This window comes from Hydra vulgaris, chromosome 03 (genome assembly GCF_038396675.1).
Source record: "Hydra vulgaris chromosome 03, alternate assembly HydraT2T_AEP".
Taxonomy (NCBI): Eukaryota; Metazoa; Cnidaria; class Hydrozoa; order Anthoathecata; family Hydridae; genus Hydra; species Hydra vulgaris.
The window spans coordinates 64,839,461-64,862,595 of record NC_088922.1 but is presented as its reverse complement, the minus strand read 5'-3'; the positions used below and the strand labels follow the sequence as shown (position 1 = coordinate 64,862,595).

The following is a 23,135-nucleotide window of genomic DNA, read 5'->3' as shown; positions in this document are numbered from 1 at the left end:
ATGGAAGTTAATGACGAAGAACAGAATAAAAATGAAAATATTGCTGTTGCTGACGTCGATATCGGTTTAGGGTGGGACTTGAATTATGAACCTCCAATGAATAGATGTGAATTTGTTACTCTTCACCTCCCCAAAAGAATTATGCAATGCGAGGAAATCACTTCTTCAGCAGACAGGCTGATATTGTCTGATAATAAAACAACTATGATTGTGTCTGCTGTAATTAAAGCTGCCGGTGGAAACTTGGACGATTTTGATATTTCCAGATCGACATCTCGTCGAAGTACGAGATGTCGATATCTGGAAATGTTAAATCGACAGAGGATTGCTGAGAGTGTTATAGATAATGTGGAGCCAACCCACCCCAGTTTAGATGCCCACTCACTGGGACGGAAAATTGCTAAAAGACATATTAGTCGTGCAACATGAACAGTTAGCTGTGCTTGTGTCGGGTGCTCTAGAATACAGTGAGGGAAAATTGCTTGGTGTTCCCGTTCTCGTTGATTCGAAAGGAGAGACTCAAGCAAATGCAACATTGGATCTCCTAGAAGCTTGGGATCTAAGCGAAAATGTTGTGGCATTGGTATTTGATACCACCGCCAGTAATAGTGGCATCCACAATTGTGCTGCTAAATTGATTGAAGAAAACTAAGGCCGAAAACTTATTTATCTTGCCTGTCGACATCACATTTTTAAAATCTTTGTCGGAGCAATTTGTAAGAAATTCTTTGGAAACATTTTTGGTCCAGAGAATAAATTATTTTCTGAATTTAAAACTGCTAGGCCAGGATTGATAAACAGTTGCCAATCGAAACTTTAGCTGTTGAAGGCACCTGGTTGCAAAACCTCAAAGAACAGACCATACATCATTTGATACATCTACTTGCTAAGGAAGATGCTACAACATTTCCAAGAGATGACTATCTTGAATGCGCTAAGAACACACTGATCATCTTTGGGCAAACTCAAGCGCGGGGTGTACACTTTCTTAAACCAGGAGCTATCCACCAAGCTCGGTGGATGGCATGTAACATTTATGCGAACAAAATGTTCATAATTTCTAAACAATTGCCTTATGATCAGAGGATGACGACCAAACTTTTTAGAATCAAACGATATCCTCTTTTCCACACACCAGCTTGGAAAAAAGCTAGCATTGGAAAATGCGAGCTTTTTTCCAAGTGGATGAATGAATGACCTGCAATTCATCCACGACAAGATGGACTTCAGAAAGAAATAGACAAGGAAGTTGCTGATGTCATTTTTTCTAAAATAACCAATCACCGATGGTATTTGACAGAAGAAATAGTTCCATTTGCTTTCTTCAACAAACATGTTAGTTCCACTGTGAAAAAAGATATGGCAGCCAAACTCTTGTAAATTCCAGCACCCGAAAATTTTCGTCTTGGTAAGCCAGTTTTTTGTCAAATCACTCGTCAAACAGATTTGTCAAATCTTCTGGGACCTGAATCTCACTTATTGTTCAGCATTCTTGGCATCAATACAGATTGGCTTGCTAAACCAATTAAACCGTGGACAGAGCATACCAGGATACAAAGAAGCTGAAAAATTTGTTCGTACAGTAAAAATTGTAAATGATACCGCAGAAAGAGGAGTTAAACTGATTTCAGAATTTGCCATCATCATAACCAGTGATCCAGAACAAACAGAATGGTTGCTGCAGGGCGTTGAAAGTCACAGGCAGCAATATTCTGATTTTGGCAAAAAAACTCTTGGACAATGAAACAACATTAATAACATTCAGAAAGACAGTCTTAACTTTAGTTTTGGGTTTCTCGTCTGATACTTTGACTATAAATGTTAACCAAAAATGCAGAACTATCTTGGTTAAACTGGATAAAGCTAACATATATTATGCAAGCTGCTTTTGTTTGGCTTGATTTCTGTGATTTAATTTCTAAATACTTGAAAAATGCGATTCACAATAATTATTTCTCTATGTTTTAACTAAAAAAGACACTGTTTTAAACAAGAAAGTGAGGGTTGTCTTTACGGGCTCTGAGGGAGTTCTAGAATAGTTATTAAAATTTGATAAAAAAAATTTTTACATTATAAACAAACACTAGAATGGGAAAAATTTCAATTTTGGTGGTTTTGAAAATTTTTTGCATAATGGACACCCTTAATATATATATATATATATATATATATATATATATATATATATATATATATATATATATATATATATATATATATATATATATATATATATATATATGGTTTGGAAAATTTTTTGCATAGTGGACACCCTTAATATATATATATGTATATATATATATATATATATATACTATATACTATATATGTTTATATTTATAGACGTATATATAAATACAGTTAGCACTTACTTAACTTGACTTCTTACAGTTAAATATAAAAATGGTTTGAGTTAACCGGTGTTTAAGATACCAGGATGTATACTAGGGTGGAGTGAATTTTAGTTTTTTTTACAATTCGTTTAGCCTGGGTGTGCAAAAGTTGTCTATTCATTTCAGAAATACTCTGGAAAAATATCAATGCTCTAGGAAATTATCTTGGGTCCTTAATATTATGTAAAAAAATTTTTTCAAAAGTATGTCATGGGTCTCAAAAGAAGCAAAATTTTATAAAAATTTCAAAAATAACAATTATTTAAAAAAAAAAAATTTGTTATTTTATAGTTTATTGCAGAAAAAAATGACCTTTTAAACTAAAAATGAAAAAAGTTTATTTTTTTTTATTATAATTTTAAAAAAATCTTAAATAATAATTTTTTAAAATCCATTCACAACGTTTTATACAGGATCATGTGTAACATAAGAAAAATTTTCTAATAGTTGCAAGTCTTTTTTGCTCAAGTGTTTTATTTTGAATTTTTGTTATTTTTGTTATTTTTAATTTTCTTTTTATTAATTTGAATTTTCGTACTATATTTTTCTATACAAAGTTATATCCAAAGATATTGTTGGCTTAGTCAAGGACAGCCACAAATAGTCATTAAGACTAATCCAAAGTAGCATCCGTTTTTGACTAAAATTTTTACGTGCAGAAGTGCTTCTCAAGCGCTGAGTTGGCGGGGCGGGATTTGAACCCATATCGTACAGTCCGGGTTATAACTTTTGGTTTGAGGCTCTTAACAACTGAGCTATCCAGCCATATTATTGTATTTAAAAAAAATGGCAAGATTGAAAAAATACAAAACATATTGTCTTATCCAAAGGGAAAATTTGAAACTTCGATTTTAGATTTGCTTTTCTCTTGATAATTTCTCTTGATGATTGCTAAAACTATATCATCTTCTTCTTAGACAATTAAAAATGATAGACGCGGCTTTTTCGTAAATCATCAAAACTAAACTTTGTTTGCCGTTTGTGACTTCACTTTGTGGCAAATAACTAGAAATATGAATATATTTTAACTTTTTAGGAAAATTTTTTTATTAAAAAATATAAAATATATTTTTATGGATTATATTCTCATAAAGACTAAATATAGTAATTACTATGTTATTTCTTTAAAATTATTCGTATATTATTATAGTAATAAAAACTTATCTTTTTATTTAAAAACTCTTATCCGTGAAATGATATATTTGTACCAGTTTCATATCTTTTTGTGCTGCAAAATTGTATGCACCATAATTGAAAATATTCAAAAAATGAAATATTGCAAAAGCAAACTTTTTCCACTAACTGACGTCACTGCGCGAAATATTTTTGGTTTAATTTTTACATTTGTGTTTTGTGGCCAAGGCCGCGTTTAAAGTTTTTAAAGGTTTAAGATCTTCTTAGCTCTGCCATTTTTATAGCGTTACGTACAAACGTCTGTAAGTGTAAATGTCTTTAGCATATGTTGAGTTTGTAGGCAGTATATGGAATAATTGTGTATAAAATGAGAAAACTTTTTTTTAACAATTAGAAATCTTTTTCGTTAAATTATTATTTTTTGCTATAAATATATAAGCAAGATTGAAAATATTTCAAAATTTATCACCCTAAGGAGAGTTCTTAAACCCCCTGAAACGACACTGATGCCAGAACACGAAACCACTGAGCTATCGGTGATATGCGTTTTAACCTAATTATAAATCTCCTATAAGCTCTAGGTATGCGGAAAAGGTGCGCGTATTAATTTTTTTGCTTTTAAAGCAATTTTTTACAATGAATTGTTTTACTAAAAAATATGGAAAAAAAAAGAATATGTATAGAAGTGATCGATTCTGAAAGTATAGAAATGATAGTTTTAATAAAGATCCATATTTTATGTGTCTGGAAAGCTAGGATAAATAAAAGGTAAAAGTATAGAAAAGTTTGGTGCAGAATAGACTTACAAAGACCCATTTATATGGTACCAACTACTAATATATATATATATATATATATATATATATATATATATATATATATATATATATATATATATATATATATATATATATATATATATATATATTTAAATTTTAGCAGAGACGACAACAACAACAGACCCTTCAACAACAATAACAACACAAGCTTCATCAGGTACTATTTAAGGTTTTAATAATATTTTGATTTAGCTCATGATATATATGTTATTTTGTTTTGACAAATTTTATTAACTGTCGAAGGAAATATCAATATTTTTCCACAGACTATACAAAAACTTCTAATGTATTTTAAAATGTAAATTTAGTTAGTTTTTCGTAAAAATATACAAAACAATTGTACAAAAAATGTGTTTCAATAATTAACTGTCTTGTTTTATTAATTCGAGAATCGCCCTATACTCATCTAACTCTAAGTTATTTTTTTTTATTTTTTTTTCATAGCGTTTGAAAAGAGTATTAAAATACAAATGTTTAAATTTTGATGTCTATACGGAACACCAATAAATCAAACAATTTACATTATTAAAGCGTAAATGATTTAATTTATCGGTGTTTTGTATAGACATCAAAATTTAAACATTTGTATTCTTATTGATATTACATATGAGACAGGATTATAAAGCTCATGCTCAGGTTATAAAAAATAATATAGGTTTATTTCAAAAATGTTTTTAATGCTTTTAGCAACTCAATAATTTGCTGATTTATTTAGTTTAAAAAGAATCAATAGAAAAAAAAAAATTTTTTTAAATCAACAAAATCAAATGAGTGGCAAATCAGTATAAACTATACAGCTCTGCACTGATACAAATATTTCAAAAATATTAATATACATTACAAATGTTTCAAATATATATATATATATATATATATATATATATATATATATATATATATATATATATATATATATATGTATATGTGTATTTTTTCAATATCTTCGCTTCCAACAAGGCTGCAAGCAACCACTATTAGAGTTGGAAGTTACTGAAACAGAAAAGATGTAGTTTGTAAAGCAAGATAAAGATTCACAGGCGACTTAAAAGATTGCAAGTTATATGAATTAGAAAAACAAGATGAAGGAAGCAAATTCCAAAGAACTGATGTTTGAGGGGAAAAAATTAGATAAATAAGAGTTTTTGGAGGACTTAGGAACTGTCACTGTAAAAGGATGAGACTTAGAATGACGAGTTACAGGAGAATGAAATTAAGTAGATGGCACAAGAGACGCTAGCTCTTTAGAGCAGTACCCATTATAATATTTGTAGAAAAAAGAAAGATAAGCAAAAATACAACGATGTGACAATGGTTGAAGGTTGGCTGCAAAAGCTGGTACAACTATGTTTACAATGCGTATTTGCACCTTCTCTAAAAGATAAAAGGGTATTATTGGAAGATCCACTCCAGATATGGCAACAGTACTCCATACAAAGCTGGATTTGAGATTTATAGAGATAGAGAATAGAATATGGAGTAAGAAAGTGTCGAGCACAAAAAAAGATGCCACAATAACAGATGCTAATTTTGCAATGGATTTGATATATGGTTTCCGAGAAAGATAGGAAGTAAGATTTAATCCTAGAAGATGAAGGGTAGATGACTCTTCGAGTACATTACCATTCATAAATATAGGAAGATCTAAATTATTGCAATAACAATTAGCTAAAAAAAGTTGGGTTTTATTTGAATTAAAGCTCACCAGCCACTGTGAGCCCCATGTTGTAGCAGAAGTGAGATCCTTTTTAAGCTCAAATGCCCCCATCCCTCCCCCAAGCAGTTGTCTAATTGTCTAATGGGAAGATAGTTAGACGAGTCAGATTGCTCTCCAGAATTTTTGAAAATAGTGATAACAGGTGCAGATTTCCAGAAGGATATAAAACAAGAATCTGATAAGCACTTGTTAAATTGTTTTGAAAGTATAGACGACAGCTCCTGAGAACATTTTTGCAAGACTATAACAGGTATGTTTTCTGGACCACAAGCTGTACAAGAGTCTAAGCAGGAAATAACTTTAGATACAGAAGATGGAATGATACGAATGTCATGCAATGTATCAACCTGTTTGTTGGCTATATCAGGTAGAACGCAACTAGTGGAATCAGGTGATGATATTGACGAAAAGTTCTGAGCAACCTAATCAGCTTTGTTTTTATATGAGGTTACAAAATCTTAACCATACAGAGGTGGAATTACAGTTTCCCTTATTATTGATTCTGTTAAAGATTCTCCAGAAGTCACAAAAGTCTAACTTTTGAGATAAAATACGAGATTTCATGACTTAAGAATAGCAGGTTTTAACATTAAACAAAACCTCTTTACAATGATTTCTGGCTATAGTAAACAGACGTCTGTTTTCTGGTAGATATAGAAGTAATGGTTTCAATTGGAATTTGCAGCAGCACAATGTGAGGTAAACCAAGAAGTAGAGTGAGGCTTAACTTGGAATTGTTGAGAAGAAAGAAGATTCCATGCCAGCCTGAATCCAAGAAGTTATGTAAAAGCGCATTTGTCAGCAGGAAGACGAAAGATTTCTACTCAAAGGCCACCACGAAGAAAATCACAGAAAGAGCCACAGTCAGCTTTAAGGTAGTTGTATATGTACAATGATAGGGGCATTCTGATGATGAAGAAGAATAAGATAATATTTTTAGAGAGATCAAATCATGATCAGAAGCACCAAGTTGTGAATATGGAGAAACTGAGGATTGACTAGGATTAGAAACAAGACATGAGTTGAGTAGAGAAGGTAAATGGTTCGGGTTGGCTGGGAAACGAGTTGGAAGTTGACTATTTGAGTTAAAAATTGAGAAAGGCAAAAGTTGAGGGCCTTAACGCCAGCAGAGTTTCTGACACTAGGGCCATGCCATTTAGTATAATAAGCATTATAGTGAATAAATAACAAAAACAACAACGATATTGGCTGACGGATGAAGAGAGAGGGCTAGGTCAATTTAATTAGAAATAACATCAAAAAGAGTGCAGTCTTGAGATGAAGCAGAGCGATATAGAACAAAAAAATAGACGATAGAGTGAAGTGGTGCTAAATAAAAGCACATAAAAGAATAATCTGTGGATACAAAACTAGATAAATGATAAATTATAAATGATAAATGGGTAAGTTCTACGATTGTAAAGGCCCAGGTCAAGCATGTAACATGCTTGACCTGGGAATTAATTTGGTAGATCAAAATATATACTAGGTATTTTCATTGACCTATCAAAAGCATTCGACACGGTCGATCACAAAATTCTACTTAAGAAACTCAAATTTTATGTAAATAATGGCAAATTATTAAAATGGTATAAAAGTTACTTAAATAGAAAATAATTTGTTTTCTATGTAGATTATTTTCAAAATGAAAAATTAATTGACATAAAATGTTGTGTTCCACATGGTTCTATTCTAGGCCCACTTTAGTTTTTAGTCTATATAAATGATTTAAATAAAGCTTCTAACTTTATGAGTATCATTTTCAGAACGAAGATATTAATTTATTTCTGTGAAACAGTGACATTTATGAGCTTTTTTCAAATATGAATAAAGAACTCAATCACATCTCCAACTGGTTTAAGTGCAACAAGTTAACTTTACACATTGATAAAACAAAATGGATCCTTTTCCATTCCTTCGCAAAAAAGCGTTTTTTACCAAATAATTTGCCTAAACTTTTGATTAATAAAACTTAAATAAAAAAGGAGTCGGTCACAAGATATTTTGGCATTTACATTGATTAAAATATTACATGGAAGTATCATATCGACTTTATTTCTACTAAATTGGCCAAAAGTATTGGAATTCTAACTAAGGTCAGATACTATACGAGTAAACAAAATTTAATTCAACTCTACTACTCATTTATTCATAGCTATATAAATTATGCAAATATTGTTCAAAATATATTTCAAAAACATTTCATTTATTGAACCCTTTTGTCAAACGAAGATTAATGAATTTTGCATTAAATATTGAGCACCGTTTTTATGGAACAAAGTTGTTGTTCCTAATTTTCATTTGTCAATTTCGTTTTCCGTTTTTAAAACTAAATTCAAAAACTATATTCTTTCTACTGGCAATATATATAAATATTTTCGAAAAGAAAAATTTCCATTCTGGATTATTTGTAAAATTATTTTCAGTCTTAAATCAATTGTATTATTATTTTATTATATCTACACGTTTGATATATTTTATATGGTTCTGGCGACAAGATCTTTGGATCTTCTTTCAGATAACAAGTTTATATATTGCTTTATTGCTATATTACGGTTAATAATAGTAAACTAAAAAAAACATTACATCAGTTATGTTGGTAGAAAAGATATTTACTTAAGTAAAATGACTAATGCTTTGTATGTTGTTGAAAAGGTTGACTAAGCATGGCTTTTTTTTTAAATAAAAAAAAAAAGAAAGAGTTTAAACCAAACAAACGATGATTTTTTTGGTGTATTTAAAATAAACCCATGGTTTTTGTTTTTTTTTTCTAAAAAAAATGTTTTTTTTGCAACCCTGAAGATAACTTAACTAAAATTGAAATAAAAAAATTTAAAACAAATAATAAACTATAACGATAGATTATCTAAATTATGTTTAGAATAAATAACTCTGAATTGTTTATCTTTACTAATGTTTTTATAATATAATATTATGCAAAACCCTTTTTAAATAAAGTAACAACTTACACCTAACGATTTTTTAGTAAATGCAAACATTTAAAAGTTAAAAAAAAAGATTCCTAATAATTCTTTGCAGTAACGTAATCAAAACGAAAAATAAGTAAATCATTTATTTAAAAGTTGATATTATTATTATTTTTTTTAATTTAAAGACACTAATAATCCATATATAAATACATATATATATATATATATATATATATATATATATATATATATATATATATATATATATATATATATATATATATATATATATATATATCATTCATTTATATTTTTATAAAAAATCGTTAGCATTGATTTGTTAATTCAATTAAATGCGTTCAACAATAGAAAAACATTAGTAAAAATCAAAGTTTATTTAACTCAAACAGCTTTCAAAAAAGTTTGTTCTTCTTTTTCTCCTCAGCAAAAATTTTAATGATTCTTATACAAAGTTATACAAAAAATTATATAAAGAGAACTTTAGTTCTTTAAACTCGTCGCCATTAAAATTTGATTTATTTTTTATAATAATTTTTACTTTTTTTATTTTTCTTATAAGAAAATCTTATATAACTATAAATATAAATAATATAAATAATTTAAATAAAAATTTATACAGCTTTCAATGATAGTTAGAATAAATCATTTGCTACTTTATTCAAAAACGTTTTGCTAAAATAAAAATGTCAGTAAAGATAAACATGTCGAAGTTATTTATTTTCAACATAATTAAAAAACCAAGTTTTCAGAGCATTTGTTAAAAATCTTTGTTAAATCGTCAAAACAAAATGTTGTTCGCGTGGTCATCAAGACTTGAGATCACACGCCTTTCTGGATAAGCCTATATATACAGTATTGGACAAAACATTTGCAACCAACATCGAACAATGCTGAAAAGTGTTCCTAATTTTACGTGTCTTAAAAACGAAAAGAACTATACTACCACAGCAAAGAGTTCAGGAGTCTGAAGTCATAGCATGCCATGACATGAGCAATCAGCTGACAGGTGACAGCACACACGCAGAATTTCGTTGACAAGTGCCATTTTGCAACGGACAAAACAAGTGCAACTTTTTTGGTTTGTTTCGTTTTCTTAAGTCTGGTCCGTGTCAACGTCAAGGAAGTTTTTTAATAATTAAAGGAAGTATCCAGAAGTTTCCAGAAGTTTTCAGAAGCATGCAGAAGCTTCCAGAAGTTTCTAGAAGAAACATCTGGAAGCATCCAGTAGCATCCAGAAATATCAAGAGACATTCAGAGGCATCCAGACGCATCCAGAAGCTTCCAGAAGCATCGAAAAGGAGCATCTAGAATCTTCCAGAACAAGTCCACAAAGGTTCATTTTACTATATAAGAGACATGTAAATCGACATGTAATTCAGTCAGTATATGGAAGTCAATCAGTTAGTATTATCAAAACAGTTTGTCGAAGTGAGTTTTATCAAAGTGTTTTATTGAAGAACATCAATACAAGAAGTGAAATACAACAAGTGTTTCATTACATCAATACAGTCCACATCCAACCAAGACGTTGCGTTCCACAGAGCATTATTATATCATCACAAGGTAAATGTAACACGGTAAGCCTTGAGAAGCGTGATTATTTATTTTTATTATTTTTATGACTTCAAGTGCAAAAATCGCTCCCGACAGTCTTCGATTGGAAAATTATTGGCGATTACGTAAGTGGAATGTCACAAAAAAGTATTTGTGATAAATATGGCGTGAAAAAATAGACCGTATCAAGACTATGTTCCAAATATCGTTCTACGGGGAAGTTGGCAGCAGATAACATAGGTGGAAGACCACGTTCCACCACGTCTAGAGAGGAATCTATGATTGTCATATCCATCAAGAAGGATCCCTGGATATTATCATTAGAGATACAAAAGCAATTAGAGCTGCCTGTTTCGGACCAAACAATCAGACGACGTGCTGTTGAAGCCGGATTGTTTTTCGACGCCCTGCCAAGAAACTCCTGATTTCACTAAAAAACCAGAAGAAAAGACTCCTGTTCGCTACATCTTATATTGACTGGAATGTGCAGAAATGGCGAACTGTCCTGTTTAGTGATGAATTGAAGTTCAACATCATTGGGAGCGATGGCATTTGCCGCGTACGTCGACCGGCCGGAAAACGCCTCGATTTACGTTTCTGCCATAAGACCGTAAAGCATGGTGGAGGCAATGTAATGGTCTGGGGGTGTTTTTCTGCTAACGGTCTAGGTCCAATACATCGAAACGATGGAATAATGGACCGTTTCATGTATAAAAATATCCTAAAAGATGTTATGTTACCTCATGCTGAATTGAATATGCCAATAAAATGGGTTTTTCAGCAAGACAACGATCCGAAACACACTGCAAAAGTAGTCAAGCAGTGGTTCCAAGACAATCACCTATCGGTGATGGATTGGCTGTCTTAATCTACGGATCTCAACCCTATTGAGAACCTTGAGAGATCGTCAAAAGCAGAATTAATCGTGGAGGTGTTCGTCTAATAAGGATCAACTGTTTGAACAAATCCAAAAGACCTGGGCAACGATTCCACAAAGTTTCATTGATCACCTAATCGAATCTATGCCTCGAAGATGCAAGGCTGCGATCAACAACAAAGGATTCGCCACAAAATATTTATAGCGAAATACAGCTTGGTCAACATTTTGTCGAGTTGCGCTTGTTTTGTCTTGAAGAAAATCAATTTTTTTTAATACTTTTGATTAATTTATTAATTTTCGTGTACAAATAATGAACTTTGTGATGAATAAAACTTGAAGAACTTTGTCTCTAAATAGTTACATAGTTATTTCTTTGAATTGACAAGCTTTCTGGTTACAAAAGCTTTAAATAAAGTAAAAGAGCTACTATCAAATAAAAAACTTGGGTAAGATCCTGGGTTTCCTTTAAAATTTATAGAATTTGCTGTATAGTTATTGACATTAATCCAATTTTTGTTTTGTGAAATATTTTATATGTCAACATCATCAGTAACTTTATCATCATTTGCAGATGAGCTTGTAATTTCTTTTTCTGTCAAAGATTTTTTTGATCCTTCATTAGAAGAAATATGATCAGAACTAAAGTTAGATAAATCATTACTATTTCTTTTTAAGATTTACTTGCTGTAGCGATGTTTTTTCACTAAATTTTTGCAGTGCCATTCCAAGCTTTAAGCTATGTTAAAAAAGTACTTAAGAATACAAGCGTTACCCAGGAAACGCTTGATGTTTTTCGTGTTGTAAGTCCACGCATAATATTTTATTTTAGACAAATTGGTCACGGCCGTTTGCAAGGTTTATTACAGAGTTAATAATGCCGCCCGGCGGAAAAGTAACTTTCTGCCAAAAAACTAACTTTTTAGGAAAGAGAAAGCTGTTGGTGGCGGGCTCCCGATCAATTTTTAGCGGAAATATGCTCTTTCTTCTGTCTCCAGTGGCTTTAACTTTTCTAATGACAGCCGCAGCCAGAGTTTCTTTTTGGAGGCAAAATGTTTTCGAGTACGACGCCTATAGAGAGGCGGAAGCCAATGATGGCCACCTCCACAAAAAATTATGCAGGCAAAGCCATTAGGAGGCCGCCGCCAATGGCTTCTACCTCCTAACTGGCTGCGGCCATCAAACTGGAGGCAAAAATATTTGCCTCCCGCAGGCAGATGTAATAAAAAATAATTGCTTATTTGCTTTAAAGTAATTAAATATTAATTAGAAACAAATGTTAAATACTTAATATCAAGTTTCATTTTATATAATTGTTTCAAAAAGTTTTAAGTATATAAAAAAATTCTACTTTTTGTTTAAACTAATTAATCAAGTAAAATAAGTAGAATTTTAATTATACAAAACAAAAACTTAAAACTGAAAACTTTACTTCTATGCAATTGGCAAATGAATCTTTTTAACAAAAGAATAAAAAATAATATAAAGTAATTAATTGACTGATTTTCGTTAAAGTTTTTTACAACATGCTTAAAATTTTATCTATTTTATCAAGCTCCAACCACAACAAATGAAACTATAATAACTGGAGCAACAACCGCAACAACTAAAGCACTAACCACCACAACTACAGAAAAAACCACAACATCTGAAGCTCCAACCACAACAACTGAAACAACAACCACAACAACTGCAACTCAAACTACAACAAATGAAGCGACAACAGCTGAAGCTACAACAACATCTAAAGATACAACCACAACCACTAAATCTCCAACCACAACAACTGAAGGTACGACCACAACAACTGAAGCTCCAACCACAACAACTGAAGTTACAACCACAACAAGTGAAGCTTTAAGCACAACAACTGAAGCATCAACCACAACAAATGATGCTCAAGCTACAACAACTGAAGCTACAACAACAACAGGTGAAGCTACAACAACATCTGATGTTACAACCACAACAACTGAAGCTCCAACCACAACAACTGAAGTTACGACCACAACAACCGAAGCTCTAACCACAACAGCTAAAGCAACAACCATAACAACTGAAGCTACAACAACAACAGCTGAAGCTACAACAACATCTGAAGCTATAACAACAACAACGACTAAATCTACAACAACAACAACAACTGAACCTCTAACAACAACTAAAGCAACAATCGCAACAACTGAAGCTTAAACTGCAACAACTGAAGCTACAACAACAACAGCTAAGGCTACAGCAACATCTGAAGTTACAACCACAACAACTGAAGCTCCAACCACAACAACTGAAGCAACAACCACAACAACTGAAACTCAAACCACAACAACTGAAGCTACAACAACAACAGCTGAAGCTACAACACCATCTGAAGTTACGACCACAACAACCGAAGCTACAACAACAACAACCGATGCTGCAACGACAACAACTGAAGCTCCAACCACAGCAACTGAAGCTACAATAACAACAGCTGAGGCTACAGCAGTATCTGAAGTTTCAACCACAACAACTGAAGCTCCAACCACAACAACTGAAGCTACAACAACAACAGCTGAAGCTACATCAACAACAACAACAACTAAACCTCTAATAACAACAACTGAAGCAACAATCACAACAACTGAAGCTCCAACCACAACAACTGAAGTTACGACCACAACAACCGAAGCTCTAACCACAACAGCTGAAGCAACAACCACAACAACTGAAGCTACAACAACAACAGCTGAAGCTACAACAACATCTGAAGCTACAACAACAACAACGACTAAAGCTACAACAACAACAACAACTGAACCTCTAGCAACAACTAAAGCAACAATCGCAACAACTGAAGCTCAAACTGCAACAACTGAAGCGACAACAGCTGAAGCTACAACAACATCTAAAGATACAACCACAACAACTAAAGCTCCAACCACAACAACTAAAGGTACGATCACAACAACCGAAGCTCTAACCATAACAGCTAAAGCAACTACCACAACAACTGAAGCTCCAACCACAACAACTGAAGTTACAACCACAACAAGTGAAGCTTTAAGCACAACAACTGAAGCATCAACCACAACAAATGATGCTCAAGCTACAACAACTGAAGCTACAACAACAACAGGTGAAGCTACAACAATATCTGATGTTATAACCACAACAACTGAAGCTCCAACCACAACAACTGAAGCTCCAACCACCACAACTGAAATTACGACCACAACAACCGAAGCTCTAACTACAACAGCTGAAGCAACAACCACAACAACTGAAGCTACAACAACAACAGCTGAAGCTACAACAACATCTGAAGCTACAACAACAACAACGACTAAAGCTACAACAACAACAACAACTGAACCTCTAACAACAACTAAAGCAACAATCGCAACAACTGAAGCTCAAACTGCAACAACTGAAGCTACAACAACAACAGCTGAGGCTACAGCAACATCTGAAGTTACAATCACAACAACTGAAGCTCCAACCACAACAACTGAAGTTACGACCACAACAACCGAAGCTCTAACCAAAACAGCTGAAGCAACAACCACAACAACTGAAGCTACAACAACAACAGCTAAAGCCACAACAGCATCTGAAGCTACAACAACAACAACTGAACCTCTAACAACAACAACTAAAGCAACAATCGCAACAACTGAAGCTCAAACTGCAACAACTGAAGCTACAACAACAACAGCTGAGGCTACAGCAACATCTGAAGTTACAACCACAACAACTGAAGCTCCAACCACAACAACTGAAGCTCCAACCACCACAACTGAAGTTACGACCACAACAAGTGAAGCACTAAGCACAACAATTGAAGCAACCTGCACAACAACTGAAGCTCAAACTAAAACAACTGAAGCTATAACAACAACAGCTGAAGCTACAACAACATCTGAAGTTACAACCACAACAACTGAAGCTCAAACTACAACAACTGAAGCTACGACCACAACAACAGCTGAAGCTACAACAACTGATCTGCCGACAGCTTGAGCTCCAACTACAACAACTGAAGCTCCAACCACAACAACTGAAGTTACGACCACAACAACCGACTCAACTCAACAACTGAAGCAACAACAGCTGAGCTCCCATCTGGTTCAACGACAGCAATTGAAGCTCCAACCACAACAACTTAAGCTCCAACTACAACAACTGAAACAACAACCACAAGCAACTGAAACTCAAACTACAACAACTGAAGCAACAACAGCTGAAGCTACAACAACATCTGAAGTTACAACCACAACAACTGAAGCTCCAACCACAACAACTGAAGCTCCAACCACAACAACTGAAGCTCCAACCACAACAACTGAAGGTACGACCACAACAACCAAAGCTCTAACCACAACAACTGAAGCAACAACAACAACATCTGAAGCTACAACAACATCTGAATTTACGACCACAACAATCGTAGCTACAGCAACATTATTCCATGCTGCAACGACAACAACTGAAGCTCCAACCGCAAAAACTCAAGCTCTAACCACAACAACTGAAGCAACAACCACATTAACTGAAGCTCTAACTACAACACCTGAAGCTACAACAACAGCAGCTGAAGCTATAGCAACATCTGAAGTTACAACCACAACAACTGAAGCTCCAACCACAATAACTGAAGCTCCAACCACAAATACTGAAGTTACGACCACAACAACCAAAGTTACAACAACAACAGCTGATGCTACAACGATAACAGCTGAAGCTTAAAGCACAACAAAAGAGGCTGCAACGACAACAACTGGAGCTCCTACCACAACAACTGAAGCAACAACCACAACAACTGTAGCTGAAACTACAACAACTGAAGCTACAACAACGACATCTGAAGCTGCAACCACATCAACTGAAGCTCGATTCCCTACAACTGAAGCTTTAATCACAACAACTGAATCTCTAATTACAACAACTGAAGCTTCCACTACAACAACTGAAACTGCAACTACAGAAACTGAAGCTCCTACTGCAACTACTGACGCTACAACTATAACACTTGAAGCTTTAACAACAATAACTGAAGCTTCAACAACGACAACTGAAGCAACAATTACTACTACTGAAGCTACATCAACAACAACTGAAGCTCTTACTACATCAACTGAAGCTACAACAGCAACAGCTGAAGCCACAACTACAAAAGTTTTAATATGAGTTTTTTTCAATTCTTTTTACCATTTTTAAAATTTTTTTTATTTTATAGTTGAAACAGATCTAAGCTCGTATTTGTTTTGCCAATCTTAATAAGTTTGTTTTTCTTAAATGTTTTTAAAAGATTATTCTCTATTATTTTATTCATGAATCACAGAAGTAGTTATGTTTGTATAAATTACTTTTAAATAGAGTGAGTAAAAATGCTTTTTTAAAGTAAATGAAAAATAAGTAGAAAAATTCAAATAAAACGCAAACTCTGGTGCCATTATTAGTTTGTGATGTTTTTGAATAGCTGCTTTCTTTCATAAAAAAAAATGAATAAAAGTAACTCTCTGTTTATACTTACCTTGCAGGGTGTGTTGAGTAGAAACAGACTTTAAGTTCGTGTATGCTTCCTTTTGAACTTTAGGTGAGTTGAAACAGTTGAGCATAAAGAGAAATAATAGAGAACCTTTGTTGTTTGTTGGTTTAATACTAATATGTTATTAATATTAGTTTCTCCTCCTTCATGCTCAAGATATTCACTCAACTAATCTTGAAATCATAATCTTAAATATATAAAAATTTTTCCTTAAAAACTATTAAATTAAAATTAATATTTTAAACAGCCTTTGAGTATAATATTATTTTTAAAAGCAGCTTATAAAAAGTTTTTTTTTACATATTTACATAGTATAGAGGTTGACCTATCAGTCCCAATCAAAGTAGATGCAAGTTACAGCAAAATAAAAAAGTTATTAAATTAATTTGAACCGACTGTGTAGCAAAATAAATAAAAATTTCCAGTTAATTGGATTAGTTACCAATATAAGAAAATAATTATTATATAATTATTGCATATACATGTGTCCATCAACATTGTATATTTGTAGATTTTTGCCTCTACTCACCTTACTGTTTCTAAACACTCCATTTTGCGGTACATATTTTGTTTTACTGTTGCTTAGAAATCACATGTTATAATGTAATTTTTTTTTATTAGTCACTTATGCTCTTATACTTTGTTGTTTTTAAATCATATGTTCTTTTTTTTTTTTTGTAGTTTGTTAATCACATCAGTAGATTGTTTCATAAATGCCCTCCAAAAGAGAGTTAAACGAGAGAGTTAATAAAATCCAGATTTATTTGATTGGTAAATAAAATCATAATGTTAAAAAAAACAATTTGCATTATCACTTCTATTTGATGCAGAGGATGATAAAACTATTGTACACTAAAAATATTTGCCCCAACTTTTTTAAATTATAAAGAAAACAGTTTGATTGATAAATTGTTTTTTGCAGGTGTCTTGATTTGGGACCATAATGCCACCTCTTCATGAGGAGTCCATTCGCAAAACGCCCTAATTTGGAGTAAACCGATTTTGAGAAAACAAAAAGAAACTAAACTAATCTTAGTTGCACATCAATAGAAATTGATATTTTCTTGGGCTCTTCATATTTAGTCTACTAAATAGAGGATTGAAGTGGATATTGTATAGCGCAGAAGCAATTTTCAGCCTAAACGTCTTTATAACCCTTCAATTGCTGAAATCGAAAACCCCACCTGCATACGCTTTGAGCATTTTTCACAATCTGATGTCAAAGTGAGGTATCAAAACGATAAATTTCAAAAACATGGTTTTCTTAGGGAATCTTAAAATCGCACCTCTAATCAAATTAAAATTGTGAACTTGTCAGTTACTAATTTCATATCATTTAAGTTTATATTTAGTATATAAAAAAAAATGTAAGTTAACAAAAATATAAATTTTAAAAAATGGTCAAAACAAAATTAAATTTGCGGATTTTTAGCCTATTTTGCCTAAATTAGGCTATTTATTGGTTGTAAAGTGTTATTAGTGACTGTTATCTGACTATCTTTTTCTAATTTGTCGTGATTAAAAGAAAAGCGAACCTTAAGTTTGAGATTTAATACTGTTATTCATTTTCAGGGGGTAAAAATGAGGCAAAAATTGTTGATTTTTAACCAATTTTGCACAAGTTAGGCTTTAAAACGTTAATAAAAAACTGTTATTGGGTTATATTATTCTGATTTTGCTTGATTAAAGGAAAAGTGAAACTTAACAACAAAATTTAAAACTGTTACGTATTTTCAGGGGATCAAAATAATTAGAAGTTGTCGATTTTCAGCCAATATTACATAAATTGGGTCCTTTATAAGTTGTGATATGTTATTAATGACTATTATTTGTCTATCTTACTTTGATTTGTCATGACTAAAAGAAAAGTGAACATAAATGATTAAATTTAAAACTGTTTGTATTATTAATATTTTTTTAATTCAATATAAAAGTATAAATATTATATCAATATTAGTGAACTTTTATGGGCTTGTAATTATATCGAATATGTTTCCGTCATTGAGTTGGTCGTCATCAGAGATTTTGTCAGATTCAGCTTGAGTTGTGTTTTCACAACTAACACCTTTGCAATCACCACATGCTGAAACACAAGAAAGGTAGTTTGTTTGACACAAACATAGCTTAGATCCACATGGCCTCTTTGAAGATAATTTGCAGTGACATTTAATAACGTGAAGAATTTCCTCCGGTGCAATGTTCTAAAAAATTATAATTTTGTATATTTGCTCCAGAGTATAGAGTATGAGTATCATTAGGAAAAATAAAAGATTGTATAAAAAATTGGTACCCATCATGACCTTTTCGGTCATGATGAGTACTAATTTTCCACTAATGATCTTCCAACTCCATTCCGACAGATTTAAGCTACACATCATCAACGTTTTCCACTGCAAAACTTGAAGGTACACTCTTAAATTGTGATACCATACTGCCCTTTTTGTAAGTGGTAGCTTCGACGAAACAATTCTTGAGGCAGATGCAGCCGTTTGCATATATGTGTTGTATCTGGTCTCTCAAAGAGTGTCATCAGCTTTTCCGTTTTACTGTATGATAAACAACTTGATACCTGCATTCCAAACTATCTCTTGCGCACTAAACAAGTTCATGAAGCAATCAAACAATTTTTGTGTTTCTTTTAATTTCTGTTGAAGGCGTAATGTCGAAGCCATTTTCGCCATAGTTTGAACTTATGATAACCTCACCCATCCCTTTTTTCTTATAAAATCACATCATAATGATTACATCAGTATCAAGTATTATTAATTATAGCGGCAAAAACGGAATCTGCATTTCTGCATTGATCCAAAGCTGCGTTAACTATCGTCGTGTCAGGATCATCATTCGCATGCATAACAGTGCAGCTATCAACTTCAAGCTTATCACTGATCAGCTCAATTAACTTACTCTTGTATTAGTCGTTTATTAGTAGTGTATAAATGTTCAATTTTAATTCTAAACTTTTTTAAATGGTTAGTTCCTATAACTGTGAGCTCAGCGCCTGTGTTAATTTTAAATGTTATTTTTCCATATTTTACTTTTAATTGAATTTCCTAAGGTCTGTCTGCACAATCTGTTCCAACTCTTCCTAAAAACAACGCACCTAGGTGCTGCATACTTGACGAATTTTTACTATTGTTCTGTTGGTCGACATATCTATCAGGAATATTTGGTTTTGCTTTTAGGCAAACTGAACTATTTGAGAAGTCATTCATAATGCTAGTCTCTGCACTTTTTACCCCATGCTGGACATAATCTCCGAATAAAAGGATGCTTTTTTTCACAGAATTTACATACCAATGAGTTTAATTTAAAGTGTCTGTTATCACTGTTCTGTGTGGGTGAATTAAATTTGTTTTTACTGTACAATTGTCTTTCAAAACAATCTACGCTTTCACTGTTATTATTTTGCAATTCAGATACACCAACTTGTGCTTTTTCTAAAGAACAAAAATTTCTACTGCTTTATCGAGTGTTGAAGTTTTTTTAGAAAGTAATTTCTTACGTACTTTTTTCACACCGTATTCCATATGCAATTTTATCTCTTAACAAACTGCCAAAACAATCTTCAGTATTACAAAATTTGCATATTTTACTTAATAATTTTACTTCGGTTGAGAAATCAGCAAAGCATTCAGCGTCTTCTTGAAAACGTTTAAATTATTTGTGTCTTTCTAAAGTCTCATTAATAATCAGGGGCGTACCGAGCCAATTTTGCGCTTCGGGCAAGAAAAGAAAATTGCGCCCCCTCTTCCCCTCCCTTCCTCCTCCCCCTCCTTAAAAAAAAAAAAGAAGAAAATTAAACGAAAAAAATGATCAAGTTATAAGTAAAATTTGTCATTAAGGTTGCACAAACTTTAGTTCAATGCCACTTTTCTGGCTTTTCTTGAGGCAAATTTACTAATGACATCATCAAAATCAATGTTGTTTGCCACTTTATTTTCAATTGAAATTATAGCCAAACTAGACAAACGTTCTTGGCCAATTGTTGACCTCATAACGTGTTTTATGAGCTTAAGTTTACTGAAACTTTTCTCACACGTAGCAACTGTGACTGGTATGGTGAGGAAGATGCGAATAGCAGTTGTTGTGTTGAGATAAGCATCGGTTAAAGAATATTTATGAATGAGCTGCAAAATGTCGATCGGGCTAGATTTTTCAAAGTTATCCATCATTGCGGCAGCTTGATATTTAAAGCTTGCCATTTCTGACTGGAAATCGGAAGAATCTAAATCTGCCTTGTCAATTTGAGATAAATTTGCAGCTTTTTTCTTGAGTTCATCCACTGAACTTTTAGAGAGTGAATGCCCACTGAGGTAGCCAAAATCAGAGGATACAGCAGACATCAGCCTCAAACCGCCACTCTATTTGAGTAATAATGCTGTCAAACACAAAGTTGCACTGAGATCTGAATTCTGTTTCTGCTGTGAGAAGGTGAGAGGCATCTTCAGCTTCATAAAGTGCTATTCGCTTCACTTTGAGCTTCCTCTTAATTGGAAAGCCACCATCAATTCCGCTCTGGTTAGCTTTTTCTGTGGCATCTTTAATAATATTGTCCACACCAACGTCTCAAAAATTCTGAATAAAAGCCTTCAACCATTTCATTTTTTTTTACGGCAATGTCAATTGAAATGGTTTTTGACTGAAGCAGTTTGTTTTCCCGGTCAATTAGAGAAAGAATTTGACACCAGAAATCCAACAAACACAAAAAACTGAAATCAATATGAATGAGAAGTTCTTTTGCACTGCTAACTGTGACAGCATTTGTCATGGGATTGTGGATAATGGATTCCAAAACTTGAAGAACATCTTTGATTTGTCTGTGAAATGGTGTAATTGCTTCTTTTTTGGTAGACCATCTTGTGTCACTATTTCCCTTTAATGAGATGGTCAACGTTTTCATCAGATTTTCCCATCTTGACGTGAAGCTTGAAAAAAAGTTAAAGATGGCTTGAACCTTTCCATAAAACGTAATCATGTGTGGGGAAACCTCAGCAGCATGAACACCAACAAGATTTAAAGTGTGAGCGGCGCATGGAACAAATCTTGCTGACTCATTAAGAGAATGGATGTGAGCTTTGACGCCATTGTATTTTCCAGACATATTGGCTCCATTGTCATAGCCTTGGCCCCGGCAATCAAAAATGCTTAGACCATCCTTCTCCAATTTTTCACTTATCTCTGTTGCAAGACCTTTTCCGGTTTTTTGGTGAGATTCAATGAAGTCCACAAAGCTTTCCTTAATTGTGCAGGTTTCATCACTGATGCGGACATACCTGATGATCTGAGTCATCTGCTCTGTGGGAGGTATCTGGAATGCAGTCAAACGGAACAGAGTAGTATTTAGCTTCTTTGATGTTTGACAAACTTTCTTTCCTGACTTTCTGCCCAAGTAACTCAATCAGCTCATTTTGAATTCAAGGAGAAAAGTAGGATGTTGTGGGTTTTTTTGCTTTAACGGACACAATGTGTTCAGCCACTAAAGGATAATAATGGCTAATCAACTCAATTAAGCTCAGAAAAATGCCACTGTTTTGTTGACCGATGTCTTCTGTTGTTCCCCGAAAGGCAAGATTGTTCTTGGCACAGAAAAAAATTGCATCAACAATCACTTTAAAGATATCTCTCCGCTTTTTCATCTCTCCACTAATAACTCTCTACAGATCAGAATTCAGGGTCTTTCCTTCCTTGAGGTTTTTTTCAAGAGTTTTCCGATCAGAATAGCATCTTTGGTGTTCATTGTTGTTTTCATGCTCGGGAATTCTTGGGTTTAGTTTTTTCCAGTCACAAAACCCTTTAGAAATTTCTGAGAAATTGTTGGTTTTTGTTGTTAAAAATAACAAACAGCAAAAACAAAATAAAAAATCTTTTTTATTGCTGTACTGCAGCCAAGTGCGAACAAATATTTTACCATTGGGATGAATATTTTCATACCATTTTGAGCTGAAGTGTCGCATTCTGTTGTCAAAATCACACAGTATGTTTGGGAAAAATTCTCTTCTGTCTTGCTCTGGCCTATGCTCAATCAAAAAGCATCTTGTTTTGTCCGTTATTTTAGGCCATGTTGCTGGATCCCTATGTTGAAAATTTTCTTCCGAGGCCACTGGATTTTCTGAGATTTCTGAATGAAGTTCATCCTCGTCCAT

At 32.9% G+C, this 23,135-nt stretch overlaps 3 protein-coding genes across 3 annotated transcripts; 2 read left to right on the top strand and 1 right to left on the bottom strand.

The window, feature by feature from the left end:
- Positions 1 to 14,010, top strand: LOC136078838 (uncharacterized). Its single transcript, XM_065794653.1, has 4 exons — positions 1 to 336; positions 434 to 602; positions 4,467 to 4,523; positions 13,018 to 14,010. The coding sequence occupies exons 1-4, from the start codon at positions 1 to 3 to the stop codon at positions 13,653 to 13,655; spliced, it is 1,200 nt and encodes a 399-aa protein (XP_065650725.1). The 3' UTR covers positions 13,656 to 14,010.
- On the top strand, positions 13,873 to 16,628 carry LOC136078837 (mucin-2-like). The gene is made up of 5 exons (XM_065794652.1): positions 13,873 to 13,877; positions 13,918 to 13,931; positions 13,978 to 15,455; positions 15,609 to 16,139; positions 16,203 to 16,628. Exons 1-5 carry the CDS (start codon positions 13,873 to 13,875, stop codon positions 16,626 to 16,628), a joined length of 2,454 nt encoding a protein of 817 aa, XP_065650724.1.
- A 6,018-nt stretch (positions 16,629 to 22,646) lies between these two features.
- LOC136078836 (zinc finger MYM-type protein 5-like) lies at positions 22,647 to 23,135 on the bottom strand. Its single transcript, XM_065794651.1, has one exon. The coding sequence runs from the start codon at positions 23,133 to 23,135 to the stop codon at positions 22,647 to 22,649; it is 489 nt and encodes a 162-aa protein (XP_065650723.1).